The 15,142-nt window shown below is 40.3% G+C and overlaps 1 protein-coding gene and 1 long non-coding RNA gene across 3 annotated transcripts in view; one reads left to right on the top strand and one right to left on the bottom strand.

Annotated features, from left to right (window-relative positions):
* PRORP (protein only RNase P catalytic subunit) overlaps nt 1–11,301 on the top strand; it is a 53,753-nt gene extending 42,452 nt beyond the window's left edge. For both annotated transcript variants that reach the window (XM_055793484.1, XM_005243849.4), the window contains exons 6-8: nt 7,413–7,561; nt 8,994–9,189; nt 10,894–11,301. In XM_055793484.1, the coding sequence (XP_055649459.1) occupies nt 7,413–7,561; nt 8,994–9,189; nt 10,894–11,022 (474 nt within the window). In that variant the 3' untranslated portion in view covers nt 11,023–11,301. The remainder of the gene's footprint in view (nt 1–7,412; nt 7,562–8,993; nt 9,190–10,893) is intronic.
* Nucleotides 9,036–15,100, bottom strand: LOC129783644 (uncharacterized). The gene is made up of 3 exons (XR_008745408.1): nt 13,072–15,100; nt 10,336–10,465; nt 9,036–9,160 (listed from the first exon to the last, which is right to left on the bottom strand). It is a non-coding gene; the product is annotated as an uncharacterized LOC129783644 (long non-coding RNA).
* Nucleotides 15,101–15,142: the final 42 nt, after the last annotated feature.

The raw sequence follows: 15,142 nt of genomic DNA, 5'->3' as shown, positions 1-15,142 counted from the left end.
AATGTAGCCATAATTAGATTATATCTTAGAAAGTATCTATTTCAAAACCTTTTTCTTCTTACATACCCCTCTGCTGAGAAGGATAGGGACCTATCCCTATCTGCATAGGAGAAATTCATAACAGTCTTTCCAAACTTAAAGATAATGTACACAGGTTTGGTTTGTATTGTGCTGTTCTCTGAGCTGATCAGTAGAATAAAAAATGGGTCACTCTTGAAGCTTTTTTGAATTTGGAAGTTTTACCTACAGTTTATAATATAGCAGCATGTAATATCAGAGCCTCTTTACAAACATATTAGTTCTACATTCAGAACTGTTTCAGAGATTTGTCTTGAGCAGGTTGCACCTTCAGTTGAAGTTCAGTAGAGTTGTAATTAAAGATACCTCTGTTACTGGCATAATAGCCAGGGTACCATGAACACAGGAAAGTACTGATTATGCTGTTGGTTCTGTACCTGATCTGAATCTGTTGAAGATTACTTTGCCTTATTCTCCCCACTATCCAGGACTGGAGAGGGCTCATTAGCTTGGATGCAGTCCATGGAGTATCAATTTTGACCTGGAAGTGATACCTACATTCACCCAGTGCTGCACTTGAGCCAAGTCCTCCAGTCAGTGGGAACACGGGACTGTGCAGGGGCACCAGGTGTCTCTGTACACAGTCAGTTTGGACCTGGCTGCAAAAGCATCTTCAGGATGCCTCTGAATACAAACTTACTCTGCAAACAGCAAAGCTATATCTAGGCATCACCTCATCTGAGCAAACTAAGTCTACTGTACTCTCCTCAATCTATATTAAATCAACTCTTTGCTTCTGTGGTTTAGTTCTCCTGCTCAGTCAATAATCTGCCTCTGATTAATAGAGTTGACTGTGAAGTCAAGAGCAAAAGCTGGTATCTGGAAATGAATTGCAAATTTTAATGAATTGTGATAGGGAGTGAAGACATGTCTCTAGTGAATGCATCAAGAGAGGGTAAGTCAATTCTAGGTGTGGAGTCAATGTAGACAGGTTGAAGCATGTTAAACGTGTGATTGCTGTCATTGCGGTGTAAAGTGCTGTCACTGGTAGAGTTTTGCATGATGATGTGTGTGTTGCATCAATCTAAATACAGAATACAAATAGTCCCAACAATATTGTTTCTGCAGTATTGCAGAGAACCACAGTGTTGTAAGGGATAATTCCCAATTGTTAGCTGTTGGCGGTCTCAAGAGCATAAAGTAAACCAGGCTGATTAAGCTTAGTGACTGTTACTTACTCATCCGTTACTGCTTTCCCTTCTAAGTAGTTACCCCCTTGCTAGTCAAAGACAGATAATCTGTAGGGGATCAAGAAATGTGTATGCTGCCCCTGCATTTGAGAAAAGAGGACTTTGAGACTAGTTATGCTGTGTCATCTGTAATAATGTAGAAACTATATGAAACAGCTTCCATTGTGTTTGGTGCTGTGATAATGGTATTGAGTCTGCTTTGGGGAAATTACCAGTCCCAGTGGGAAAGTCCAGCCTTTCTTGCAGGCAGCGCCCTTGCCTACCCTGGGTAACCTGGCTGTGCAGTGGGAAGAAACTCTGGCTTCCCATCATCTCTCTGTCCTGTGTGTACTACTGAAGTACACAGGGGTTTTGAGCTTCTTTGTCTACAATATGTAAAAAGGGAACTAAAAATGATGGAACTGTAAGTCAAATACACATGGTGATGTGGGAGTTGATTACTTGCAAACTTTTGGAGACTATGCTCATGCTCAGCCCCACCTGACAGTGTACTTACAGCAGCTCTGTACCTGTGGGCAGCGTTGGGGTTTCCTCTGCAGTTTTATAGCCATGGTTTTGGGTGGGAGGGAGCACTAACAAGAGGTGAAAATAACAACAGAGCAGTTTGTTGCTGTTATTAGCAGATAATCTGATTGTAGGTGTGCTTTGCTTTTGAATGGCAGTGAAACCAAATGTTTAGACAACAGCAAACATGATTTATTAACAACAAATCTGATCTAAACTTTTTTTTGGATCATTACTTCTTCATGCTATACCTGTATACAGGTGAGACACTTTTTGCTGAATCACTGAATGGTGTGCCTCCCAGCAGCGGTGTTTAGGTGTTTTCCATCTGACAAGTGGGAAACCACCGGTACTGTCCAAGGAGAAAAGCTGTCCTGCGGCAAGCTAACCTTTGAAACTGGGACACATGGCACAGTGTGATCTAGTGATCAGAACAGGTGAATGGCAGTAAAGTCTTAGGAAATCTGTGTCCTGCTCTGCTCATAGTTCCTTGTATGAGGTAGAGTTATTAATCTGTCTCCCTTGTAATCCCTTATGCACTTGTGTAAAATGGAGATGTAATGATGCATTTACCTCATAAGGCCGTTGTGAAGTTTAAAGAATGAGGATTCATCTTGCAGTGTGACAGAGATTCCCTGCTCTCCCAGCTTAACTGCTATGTCTGATCCCCATTAAATTATGCAGAATTGTCAATGTCAGTCATGGCAAAACTATTTCCAGAAATTTGTATAGAAAAATTCCCTTCTGATGGGAAACTGGTAATAGTTAGCTGAAAAGTGGTTCTTTTAAAGTGTAACTTGCCGATTTTTTAAATTTAAAACTACCAGTTACAGCATTTTTGGTTGCTTTATTTCAAATTTGCAAAGATCAGGCTTTTTACATGATACAAGGAATTCAACATCAGCATAATCCTGAGGAGTATGCGTTGTCTGTCCCACTGCTCTGCCTCCCCACCTCTTTTCACCCCAGCTCCTCTGATCCAGGAGTTCCTGCCTTTGTGTGTCAACGCAGTTGTGATAATGCCATGACCTGGTTGACAACATGGCCCAACAAACAGATTATATCAGCAAAACAGAAAAAAAAAAAAAAAAGTGCATTGTGATAATGAGGGCAGGAGCTTGGTGGCGGAGGGGGAATTCCATAAAATGGCATTGCTGCAGAAACAAAAAGAACTCATTTACATGTGGGGAAATGGCTTGTATCTCTGGGACTGTCCCAAGGAAAGATAAATGTATACACTCAGCCAAAGTATCGTACAAATGTGCTAGTTTTTCACTGATTCACAGATTAGAGTGCAGAAATCAGAGTTAGGACATGCACACTGGATATATATATGTGCATTTAAATATGGATTATTTTAAATAATTAAAAAAATTGTAGAAAAATTGTTAACACTGTGAATAACCACACTAGGAGATACTTGGTACATTTGTGAACAGCTGGTTTTAACTCTTCCATCGATCTGTGTGTAGTTTCATACTTCTTTGCGGCTGTACCTGGCTCTATCAGTCATTTCCTACAGTGATGTGAACACAAAATTGTTTGCATTGTAAGTGAAATGTTAAGGTTTAGGAGAAGCTTGAGAAAGATCTAATTAAACAGAGACTGGGACAGCACAGGAGTAATTTAAATGTAACAGATAAATGTTGAAGGGGATTGCAAGCATAACATATTCAGCAGGTACTAATGAGCACGAGTTTCATGAAGGATCTAGTGATCTTCACAGAGAGCTGATTAAAATGTCTGTGTAGTTCAGAAAGAAATATGGACCCTGGTGTACCCTGTCAGAGGAAAAGAAAGTAAGACTGAATGCAAAGATAGTTATTGATATAATCTACTACTTCCAGTGCCTTGTTGCATGGCCAGTGGTTGTGCAGAACAGCAGCGATTCACACCTTCCTGCACCTCTGCCTCAGCCACGTCTTGCCATATGAATTGAAGCAGCTGGTCTAACGATGCTTATTTTCCCTTCTGTGCAAAATGGCACCTTGTAATTCCTGTTTTCAGAAACAATGTGGTTTTACATGCTCTGCTGTGCAAATTTGAAAGATACTAATATTCATAAAAAGTCATTCTTTCACTAATTTTGTAATCCATATTTTCAAGAAAATGGATAGCATAGGGAATGTGTGTATCGTGTATTTTTAAATTATTTATATGGATTGCCTTTTGAACGAATTATCCAACTGAGCATCTGATGTTTGCTGCCTGAATAATGTGGGAACATTTAAAGGGTGCATCTACATAGACCTTATTGCATATAGCATATTTGCATTGTGTAATGGCACATACTGGTTTTTAGATAATGTCTGGAAATACTGGATTAATAAAATACTCATGTCTTTTTTTTAAGTGAAAGATCACTACTGCTGCTTTTTTGTTAACAGTATTATGTTCAGTTTCCTCTATGAGTAAAACAATGTTACTGTGTGTCTCACATCTTCCCTTCTTGAGAAGCAGCCAGGCGTGGGAGTAGATACAATTAGGAAACCCCCCACGTAAGTTCTGTGATAGACCACCCCTGTTAAGCACCCAAGCCCAAAATGAGATAAAATTCTCTTTAGTAAAGTTGCATCAGGCAAGGTAGTGTGTAGAACAAAATTATTTTTATCTTGTGAAAGCAAAAATAACTTCTGCATTCTGTGTTTTAGTTGTGTAGGTAAAGGTTAATCTCTGTGGTAAGTAAAGGAGGGAAAGTGTGCTGTTACGCAAGAAGTTTCTAATTTTTTTAATGGTGATTCCCATTAATTTTATTACCATTTAAGCCTGTTCTGAGTTTATCCATTGCAAAACTATAGCTGTTTTTTACCAACGTCTCTATTTTTTTCCCAGAAGCACTTCATACTAGAGAACTTCATATGATAATGATATGTAGGAGAATAAAGTCCATATGACTAACAGGTACAAAGCATCACAAGTTACAACCCTCAGAAAGAAAGACTTAAGGGAGCTGGATCCCAGCCAGTCAGGTTTTTTATAAACTTGAGAATAGCCTCAATTGACCAACCCATATCTGGAAATCCAGCTGCCTTTGTATTGAACCATAAGTGTAATTAAAAGGTGTTTCTTTTTTTTTATTGGGCGTGAACGCCAGCAGTTCAGATACTTTATTGACTTACAATACCGCTAGTGCAGCTGTGTTCCTGAGACTTTTTTTGACTTGTAGTCTGCTTTTAGGACTGGTTTCTTCTGATGTACCGTCAGGATGCTCTTGCCATCGAGTTTTTTATTTTAGACTTTGTGGAATCAGTTTCTGAAGTATTCTTTGAAAAACATTTTAACTTTTCTTTTTCACATGACTTTATCCTAACCTTCCCTTAATGTAGCAAAACATTAGGCAAAAAGAGAAAGTATTTTCATTTGGAATTTGTAAGTGGTTGCTTGATTTACTCATGATTGATAATTCATTCACTCTTGACTTCTCTACATGAAAATGTGTATGGATGCAGTAAGTACATTCCTAACTTTTATGAAGTTTCATGAACTCAGCTTAAAAAACCTTAATTCTCCTTTGGTATTTGTATCCAGCTATTTGCAGGACTGGGCCAATGCGTAAGAACCAGAAAACAAAAGTGACTGTAGACAAGTAAAATCTATGAGCCAGTTTTTACTGGCCAGATGAGACATTCCAAAAAGAAATGTCAATATTGAAAAAACTAATTTCAGTTTTTAATAATGTCACAATTCAATAATCAGGTAAATTATGTGATATAGATGAGACTATATGTTATTACATAATATGGTTACTTTGAAAGCCTTCCAGTAACGTAAAAATGGTGGCTTTTATTTTTCTCTTTCAATTCTGTGTTCCAGTAAGAATTCTGTAACATAGCTCCAAAGACTCAGGGAACGCACCAGAGAGAATGCAGTTTTTATTATTACCTGCTGTTTTCTAGGCAGAAATTGCTGCATTTGGCCTTTTCCTGCTCACATTAGGTCCTGTATGTTTTAACCATGGTAAAGTAGATTGTCCGCATGTGTAGCTGATGTCCAGCGTGATCTCCAGGAGCAGGAACTCAGTTCTGACAGGTACTGTTAGGCTCTTGTGCTTTGCATTAGCACTGGGACACAGTGTCTCCATGAAAACAGAGACTTCAGTCCCTCAGAGTTAATGCTGGTAACGGCAACCTATAGGTCAGCAGTTAAAATTAACACAGACAATCCTCTCTCAGATCCTCAGATCCAGATTCATGGCATACTTAATTTCAGCCGTCTCCAGGTCCTTTGCTGAGAGGGGCAGTCCCACGCTTTTCCTGTCGTCATGACCTCCAGTGCTGTGTTCCCATCGGTCATGAGCCGTGTGGCTGCAAGCTCAGCCCTACAAAAAAAAATATCTGTTGTTGGATCAGGGAGCTCATGGGTAGTTGTGACATTGTTAGATCTGATGCAACAGAAGCAGTGGGAATGTGCAGCTCGAGAGAGGATTGAGCGGGACTGTGCCTTTCCTTGGCTACTTGCAGGTAGATCAAACTAAATGCATTGTACAATTGTACCCAAGATTTAGATGAACAATTCTTTCTAACCCCTGAAACAAAAGATGATGATATAACGGTAAGGATCACAAATAGGAGGAAAGGAGGGGAAAGAGCAAGAGAAGGAGAAAGGCAACTGGAGGTATTGTAGGGAGAAGACAAAACAGGGAAGAGGGAAGCAGCCAGAAAAGCAGGAAGAGGGATTAGAGAAAAATCAGAAGATTGACAACTAGTGGCAGCAAATGCAAGTAAAAATTAGGAAACACCTTTCCCTGGTGGTTGAGCATACCGTCCTCAGTCTTCAAACGTGAAACTTCAGTCTCAAGAAACAGTTCTCCTGTCTTCCTGGGCAGAACTGGAGTGCCGTTGCTTTGTGAGCAGTCCACAGCAATGACCTGCATGCTGACAGCCAGAACCTTTGCCCTCCGCGAGCTCTGTCTCCGTGAAGCAGACAGCGAAAGCTACAGACACAAGTGCCTGACCCGAGAAGCATTTATTGCCAAACAGGCACAGCCCTAAGAGGCTGCGGTAAAGTCCCTCTGCAGAGAAGCTGGCGCAGCAGTGAATTTGCCACCTCAGGATGTTGGTTCATAAGTGGGAGGCCAGTCTGGCTGTGGCTTTCAGAAACCCTTAATCCTGAGGTCACAGATTTCCTGCTGCTGCTGCTTGCCGCTTCCCCACAGGGCAGCCCGGCTCTCGTGTAGCTCTCCAGTTTCGACAATAGGTGGGGCTGGAAAAGCAATATGGTTTAGGGCTCGGTCCTCCAAGCAGCAAAGGCTCCAGTCATTTCCAAAAGTAGGTATTGCTTACATCCCAGCGTGATTCAGTTCCCTCAGCTGACTCTGAATTTCTGAACTCTCCATACAACTTCCTGAGTTCATTCATGTCATTCAAGCTACAAGAGCTGGGAAAGGTTTATAATAGCAATGTGTTTTCTCTGTGGTTGAGAGCAGCTTCCTACAATGAACTGGTTTAGTTGGTTGGGGTTTCTTTCCTTTGTCATTAGGGAGTTAAATTAGTTATCTACTTAATTTGTATTGCAGTTAAGAACTGTGGGAAATGAGGGTATACTAGAAGTCCCACTAGTTGAGACACAGATGTGAAGGTGCTTCCTGTCAGTCTGTTTTGACACCTAAGAGAATCTCTGGTTTTGCTTTGTTTTCTGCAGCTATTTGATGCTATAAACTGCCTGGCAAAACAGAATGTCCGGTTGCTTGTGCTGGGCCGCAAGCACATGCTGAGTAACTCTCCAAATTGGAGAAGAGAGATTATGAAGGAGATGCAGAGTAAGGCAGACTTCTTCTTTGCTGAAAATATGTAAGTTGAAGAAAATGGCTAAATGTAATGGAGATCGACACCTGATTTATGTGCATTTTGCTGTAATTTTCAGTACTGTTACTAGAATTTCTAGCTCTGTGTGTGTGAAAGAGAAACATAGCCCTTGCTATACTTGCTTCAAAGCCAATCTATATTAAAAGTTGCATTGTGAAGAATTTAATCACTTGGAATCATGTTGGCATTTGTATGCTTTATAAGGGTTTATAACTGTTAAAACCACTGCAGTACAGTTGTGGTCTGCTGTGTTAGCCCTGCAAAGGGAGGACACAAAGTTCATGCCTGGCCGTTGTTGCTTGGTAGCCCGGGAGTGTGGAGAGTCTGGAGCATTGATTTCCTTGCTGCTCCCAGAGGAGACTGTTCCTATGAGTGGAAACAGACCCTCTGCCTCTCTGATTTAAGTGCAACCACCTTGCTCTTGTCCAGTCAATCCTGTCCTTGTCTTTAAACTCAGTACTTGCCTCCACCTCATTGCCCCCTCTCCTTGCCCTGCTCTCCTCATATAATGAGTCTCAATTTTCCTCTAGTTCTGGCTCCACCTAGTCTCCATCTGAGGTGGGCACTGTTGATCCTTAACCTATCTCTGCCGTTTCTTCTGTGACCCAGAACTTCTGACCGAGTTCCTTGTCCCAACAGCCAGACCAAGTCTCTTTTGTCTGCCTCCGTGTCTCAGATCTGTTCTTCACCCCACCTCCAGTTCTGGCTCTTGTTCTCTTTGCAGTTGAATCACCTTGCTTTCTTTCCTGCTATCTGAGCACCAAGAGGACACTGTTACTCCAGGATGGAGACCCTTGCTAATCTTGTGTCTTGTCACTTACTATTACAGTAATTCACAGCAATCAGAAACTAGTTTCAACCAAATTCTTCTCAGCTTCTCCAGGTACAGGGCAACTCATGCCCACTATAAATGTATTTTTAGAGATTTTCCCCCAAAACTATTTGTTTAATAGCACAGCTAGTGTTGAATATTTTTTTTTCAAATAATCGTACCATTTTTTGGAAGTATATTTACCCATGTAAAGAAGACTCACATACTGTTGCCTACATTACACTTTATTATTGAGTTGTGATGATTGTATTCAGCAAAGCTTTGGGGGTATGCTTACGAGTTTTACCAGTTCTGTTCCACATAGCACTGTATTGTTAAGTTTTGTGGCAAAAGATTGTATTGTTGTATTATCAGGTTGTGTTAAGAGGGAACGATGCTCTTATGTAGCATGCAATTAATTTTTATTGCATTCCAACTTCTGGTGCCCTGTGGTAAGCAGAAGTTCTTTATTTTACCATGGAGTTAGAGCAGTGATAGGAATTTTCAGTGTTGCTGATGAATAAATCTCAGATCAGCATTTGATTCATTTCCTGTAACCACTTACTGCCTTGTGAATGATGCCTCTTTTCCATTTCTTTTGTTAAGCTCTGAAGATGATGCCTTCTTGTTATATGCAACTCTTCAGTCAGGGAAGCATTGCAAGTTTGTTACTAGAGACTTCCTCCGGGATCACAAGGCTTGTCTTTCCGACAGTGTGACACGTCATCTGTTCCGTAAGTGGCAGCGTGGACACCAAATAGTGGTTTTCCCTTCTGCAGGAGGAAGTCGTATAAATTTTTTGGTAAGTTTTATGCCGTAATCAGAACGCACACAGAGCATATTCATTAAAGATACACAATTTCAAACTCTGGAAGCCAAAAGACTCTTGTTGGAGTCTTAAGAAATGGATTTGTACCAATGGGCTTAAAACTCCTATGTTCACTGAAAATTCACTGTATTCACAAAGCATGCCACAAACAGGAAAACTGTCAAAAAAAGAAAAGAAATGCTGTCTAGATGTTTAAAATGTAAATGTAAATACAAGTTTGTGTATACAAATCTTTCCATTGCTGTAGAACCTAAGTGCCAATGTTTTCATTTAAACTTTGAAATATCTTACTTTCCTCTGTAGCACTACTGTAAAATATCATGCTTCTAATTGTACAACAGAATTTCTTTCATCTTTATTTTAAAGAAGCAGGAAAATACAGGTATTTTGGTATTCCCTGTAATATCAGCCTAACATATGTTTAAAGTTTTATGAAGGAAAGCCCAGAACAGTTGGGTTTACAGTCAGTATTCAGCTATAGAGATTACTGTCTTCCAAGCATAGCATCATCTTATAGCAGAATACTATTGTTATTGTCTAGAAGACATGTATCCCTGTGAGCTATGAACAGTACATGAACAGGAGCGCAGCTCTTTTAAGATTTTTCTAGGGAAAAATGTATCACATAACGTTCCAAATCATGCAGGTTTTTGTTATCTGATCTGTCTGCATTGTTATTGCATACTTAAAGGAATACTGCACCTATGTGGATTCATTTTCTTGCTGCTCTGGTTAAAATTGTAAACTACTACTTATCATTACAAGCAGAGATACAGGCTTATAAGAACGACAGCCTTTCATTCAGTGTTGCCATATATACATTTCTTCTGCTGGAACCAAATACTGAATGTAGGGTTACCCGAGTTACTCAGGTAACACAGCTTTAGCTACACCTTGTTTCTTTCTTTTGCATGAGGGCTAGTAGTTTTCACATCTTAATTCCCATACAAGTCATTTGTGTGATTGACATTTGCAGTCATAGCTGTCTTCTAGGTTGTTTGGGAAGCTGTCACAGGAAAGTAGACTTCCAAGACTATATATACAGAGTGATAGTATGTTCTGAGAACTGTAATTGCCAATGCTTATTTTGTATTTGTTATATATGTTGAGCTAGTATACCTGTAACGTAATAGACCAGGAAAATGGTTTATTATATTTGTTTGACTAGATGCTATTAAAAGTGTTAGTGATAGACCTTTCTCTTACATCCTCCTCAGCCCAGAGCAAGTGACTTCTGTAAAGAGGTACACTGAAAGAACAAACACAAGATGTTATTAATGTCATTACATCTTATCAGTTCAAGCCTATAAACTCCACATCCTGAGTTAATTCCCATATGATTTCATTTAATTTAATAGAAAACCAAACATTTTGCTATTTCTAGAAATTGAGTGCATTATGTTCAAATCATTATTATCTGGTGGAGACTGAAGACAGAATTTTAACCATTTACAATGACTCCTAGACCACAAAATACTAAAAGATGTTGTAGTTTTTCCTCCAGTACTAAAATTTAGAATTTGTTTGGTGTAAGGAAATAAATGAGAATTGTTAGAGATAATTCTATGGAGATTTCTAAGGTAAGTGTTGGAAGTTATAACTACCTGTAACTGGTATTTTAGTAATATATTGTGTAAAGTCTAAAAAAAAATTGTTTTGTCTGCCTTTATCCAACAGCCTGCTTTCCGTTATGACTGTGTGGTACAGACTACAGGTGATACGTGGCATATCCCCTATAAAGACGTTTTTGAGGAAAAATACTCATTCCACGCACCAAGAAAATGGCTCTGCGTTCAACAGAAATGATGAAGAATGTTAACTGCACAAGCTGAAGTGGTGGGGGGTTTTATTTTTAATCACTGTTGCTGACTAGAACTCAGCAGTACAGTTACGGGAATAATGTGTGAGGTCTGTAACTAAAAAAATTCAGTCACAGCATTTTGTCAAAATCATTCCTGCAGTAAATCTGTTGACATCAGTGGTGGGCCAGCAGGGATAAATTAGGTCTATTATTTCCATCTTTGCAGGCAATTTCTGTAGCCTTTCAATGTGACTGGAATTAAAACTTGGTTTTTTCTCTTGGAATTTCAGGTTGTGGGTATTTTTTTTTTCCTCAAGCTTTTCATCTGCACTGAAATTCATCAACTCTGTACTTCAAGAAATTAAGCAGGACTTGCAAAGTACATTGAAAATTTGTGGGGCTCACCTTGCAACAGTATTTTACAATGTCTACCACCAATAAATGGAGCTAACGGGGCCAAATGGTATGTTTACTATTTGCCAGACACACAGAGCCCTAATACTTCCTCGCTCTAGTTAGAATTCATTTGATCACACTGAATGTAAAAGGTTTCTTACAGCAACATGTGTTTTGTTTGGAAGAATAAGGAAACAATCAGTGAGATATTGTGTGGCTCTTTCACGCTCCTAAATTTGCTGTTTCTGACAGGATTTCATGTCACTGCAATAGTTTGCTTATGGATATGCACAAATGTTTTAAACAAAAATTGATGATAACTACAAAATCTTACAGGCAATAATAGGACAAAACTGAATTTTTTACAGAGATTTCTATAAAACCTACCCCAAGATATAAAGCAATAAAATAGTATGTATTACAGGAAAAGTGTTCTACATCATTATTTTTTAAGTGTTTGTGTGGTAAACGTGTTCATTTATTGCACTTACGACTTTAATGTGAACCTTTCTCCCCAAAAAACTTTGAAATGCCATGTTAATCTCAGCTTAAATGTGGCTTTGTCACATTTGTCTTGTACACTGAAAAATTGTGTTTGAAACTGAGCTGGACCATGCAGATCTTTTTGTATAGTACTTGCATTTCTGAGCTTTTACAGTGTCCCATGATGAGCTTTCTCAGACCTCTTAGCATTAAGCATGTTCCCTGCTATTTTTTTCATGTCAGAGAGCAATCCCAAGACTTGTTCTGCTCCACGTATCACTTTGTAAAACAGCAGGTGTGATTTACATACAGTCATGTCCTTCAGGTACTGCGCAGAAAGTGTAGAGGAGCTGTGTGTACCTCTTAAGGTAACCTAGAACCATGGTTTTAAATGAATCATAATGTTGGTAGCGTTCATTACAGAGCCCCTTTCTGACAGAACATACCAGCTCCTGGTCCTTTAAGTTCTTTCTGTAGTACACCAGGGAAAGCAGAGATTGGATCTATTTCTCTCATCCCTCAAACTGATTTACTTCTAGTCTGTCAGAAGACTGGTTTTACAATTCTGAAGTCCGAGAACTGCCACATCTTGAAAATGCAAATATTACTTTGTTAAAGTAAGTGTCTTCTCCTGTACAGGCCTGCTTAGTTAGCAACTCTTGCTCTGTGTGTGGGTTACTTACCTTCTGGATGAAGTTCCACAACAGCATAAACTGATGTGAATCAGTGCTGTTATGGTCCCACTTTGGCACTAGCTCTGGTGGTTGTGTATTCCTAAGCAATTCAGCGCTGGGGTGGCTGAATGCCCCTTAAACCAGTTTTGCCGAGGTCAGAGTTGGCATTGTTGCACTGAACTAGCACCACTGCACCAGTACTGGTACCTGAGGGGTGGGTGGGTGAAATGTCAGGCTGCAGAAGGTCAGTCCCTGCAGCTCTGCCTTAGGTCAGGTTTAGCTGATCAGAAACTGCACCTTCAGGTTATCCATTTCATTGCCAGACATATTCATCCATTTAATTTGTATTTTACCTCACCCTGGTGATTAACAGACATGCATAATATCAACATCTTACTGGTACAAATGCATCCTCCACTTCCTTTTGACTGAGAACAGACACATCCCCAACCAATCACTTGGCTTTCATCTAAAACTGTTCATACAGAGATACCACAATACCTTCTAAATAGTAACATTCTTGGTGTATCCAGGGGAAGATGGAACAGGATCTGTCTCTGGTAGTAATTTGTTAGTGATGTGGGCCCACACTGCCAGAAAGGCAAGTCCTCCAAACGCTGCAGCAACTGGTACCCCCGAAACTGTGGCAAATGACACTGACTGGAAGAGGAGTCAGTTGGTAGCACACCGAGTGGGAAGAGGAATCAGAAGGAACTAATGCTTAGCTCCACCTGCCACATGCCATGCAGACACAAACACACTGCCAAGGCAGACTTGAGGAAGACTGAACTGATTCAGCCTGCACTACAGCGGTTTTGTGAATAGCTTCATCTCCAAGCTCACCAACTTGTGGATTACTGTCTTAAAAGGTACCAGTGAGAACAGTCTTCCTCAGGATCCTGCAACACAGACTTTGACTCTCATATGGCTAATCAGAGGTGATGAACACTAAACCCAAAATACAAGTACTCTTCTGAAACAAAAACGTGCTTTGGAAGCTGAACAAAACTGCTACCATAGATGGAGGAAACTTCTGGAAGCTCAAAGTAGTATGACTTCCACTCTGTCATTTCCATGGTACTGAGCAGCTATTGCTCTTTCCTTAGTCTAAGTCAAATATTGAATCTTTGATTGCAAAGAGTGACGGATTTTCTTGCTTGGTTACTTTTTGGCAATCAGGCTGAATGCTTGATAATTACTTCCATTTTCCCATCCCCTTTTTCTCAAGAGGTAAAAAATCTGACGTTAAACTGCAGTGTTATAGAATGGAAGAGCTTTGTACATGAAGGACTGCGAGAGTAGGAATCCTCAGCCTGGAGAAACACAGGTCTTAAGAGACACAGAGGTTGTAAGAATCATGAGTGTTGTGGAGGGGACGCATGGGGATCAACTCATTGCCATGTCCCAGCACCTAAGTGGCATGGTGCCGGCAGACAAAAGGTGAGTTTTCAGGTGAAACCACACAACATGTTGTTATGCTGAGCCACTCTGCCACGGCATGTCATGGATGCAAGTTCACGTGAGTTCAAGGGGAGACCAGCAACTTCATGAAAGAGAAATCCAGTAAGGGTTATTAAATAACCAGACACTACCTCTGCCTTGGGAAGTCCCTCCAGATGGCTGGAGACTGGGAGAGGACTCAGGGAGCGTGTATCATTAAAGGTTCTCTATAGTCTTAATATTTTCCCTTGGGCATCCACTTTTGGCCACAGCTGGAGATGGGGCATTGGGCTAGAGAGATTCTGCATCTGACCCAGCAAAGGCATTCTTACATTTGCATGTTCTCTGTGTTCCAGTGCTGGCATCACAGCCTCAAACATTTCATGTCTGCCCGCAAAGTGCTTCCCTAACGAACAGACAAACTCCGTGTCTTGTAATAAACAGTGAGACATTTTATTCTCCCATAATATTAAATAAGCAAAGGAAAGTATATTGAAAAATTGAAGAAAGCAGACTTTTAATTTATGGCATACACAAAATGCTCCTGTAAGCTGCTATTCCAACAAAGACTAAGCTCATCTAATAATTACGCTTTAAAATAGAGGTATGGATACCAAAACACAGCTTTTTCAACTCTTAATGACTGACTTTAAAAAATAAAAGCCTTCCCACAGAGTTGGGGAAATCCAAGTTGCTGAGAGGCAGAAAGAACATACATATATTCACAAGTGTAAATGTGGGGAATTTCCCTTTGTACTGGACACTGATAAAAAGTTACGTCTTTTAAACATCTTATTATAATGCAGCTGCGGCAACAATTACTCACTATGAGCATCCCGAACATCTCTTATGAGGTTAGTGTTTTTCTGTGCTTCAGAGTTACACTAATTGAAGAGAACACGTGGAAATAATTGTTTAGAAAATTATGAGGGGGGGGGGGGTGTTTTCCTGGCTGGCTGTACAGCTCATGATCATACTTTTCTCCAGTTTCCTGCTGTCTGCGTGCACACACCCCAAGTGCATCCCTAGCGCGCACCCCCCAGCTCACTCCCTAAGGCACACCCCAAGGGAGCCCCCCCAGCTCACCTCCCCCAAGGTGCCCACCCCCCACTCACCCCCCTCTAAGGTGCCC

The sequence above is a fragment of the Falco peregrinus genome, chromosome 1 (assembly GCF_023634155.1).
Source record: "Falco peregrinus isolate bFalPer1 chromosome 1, bFalPer1.pri, whole genome shotgun sequence".
Lineage (NCBI taxonomy): Eukaryota > Metazoa > Chordata > Aves > Falconiformes > Falconidae > Falco > Falco peregrinus.
Note: the sequence above shows the minus strand (reverse complement) of the source record. Positions and strands in the feature narration are given on the sequence as shown.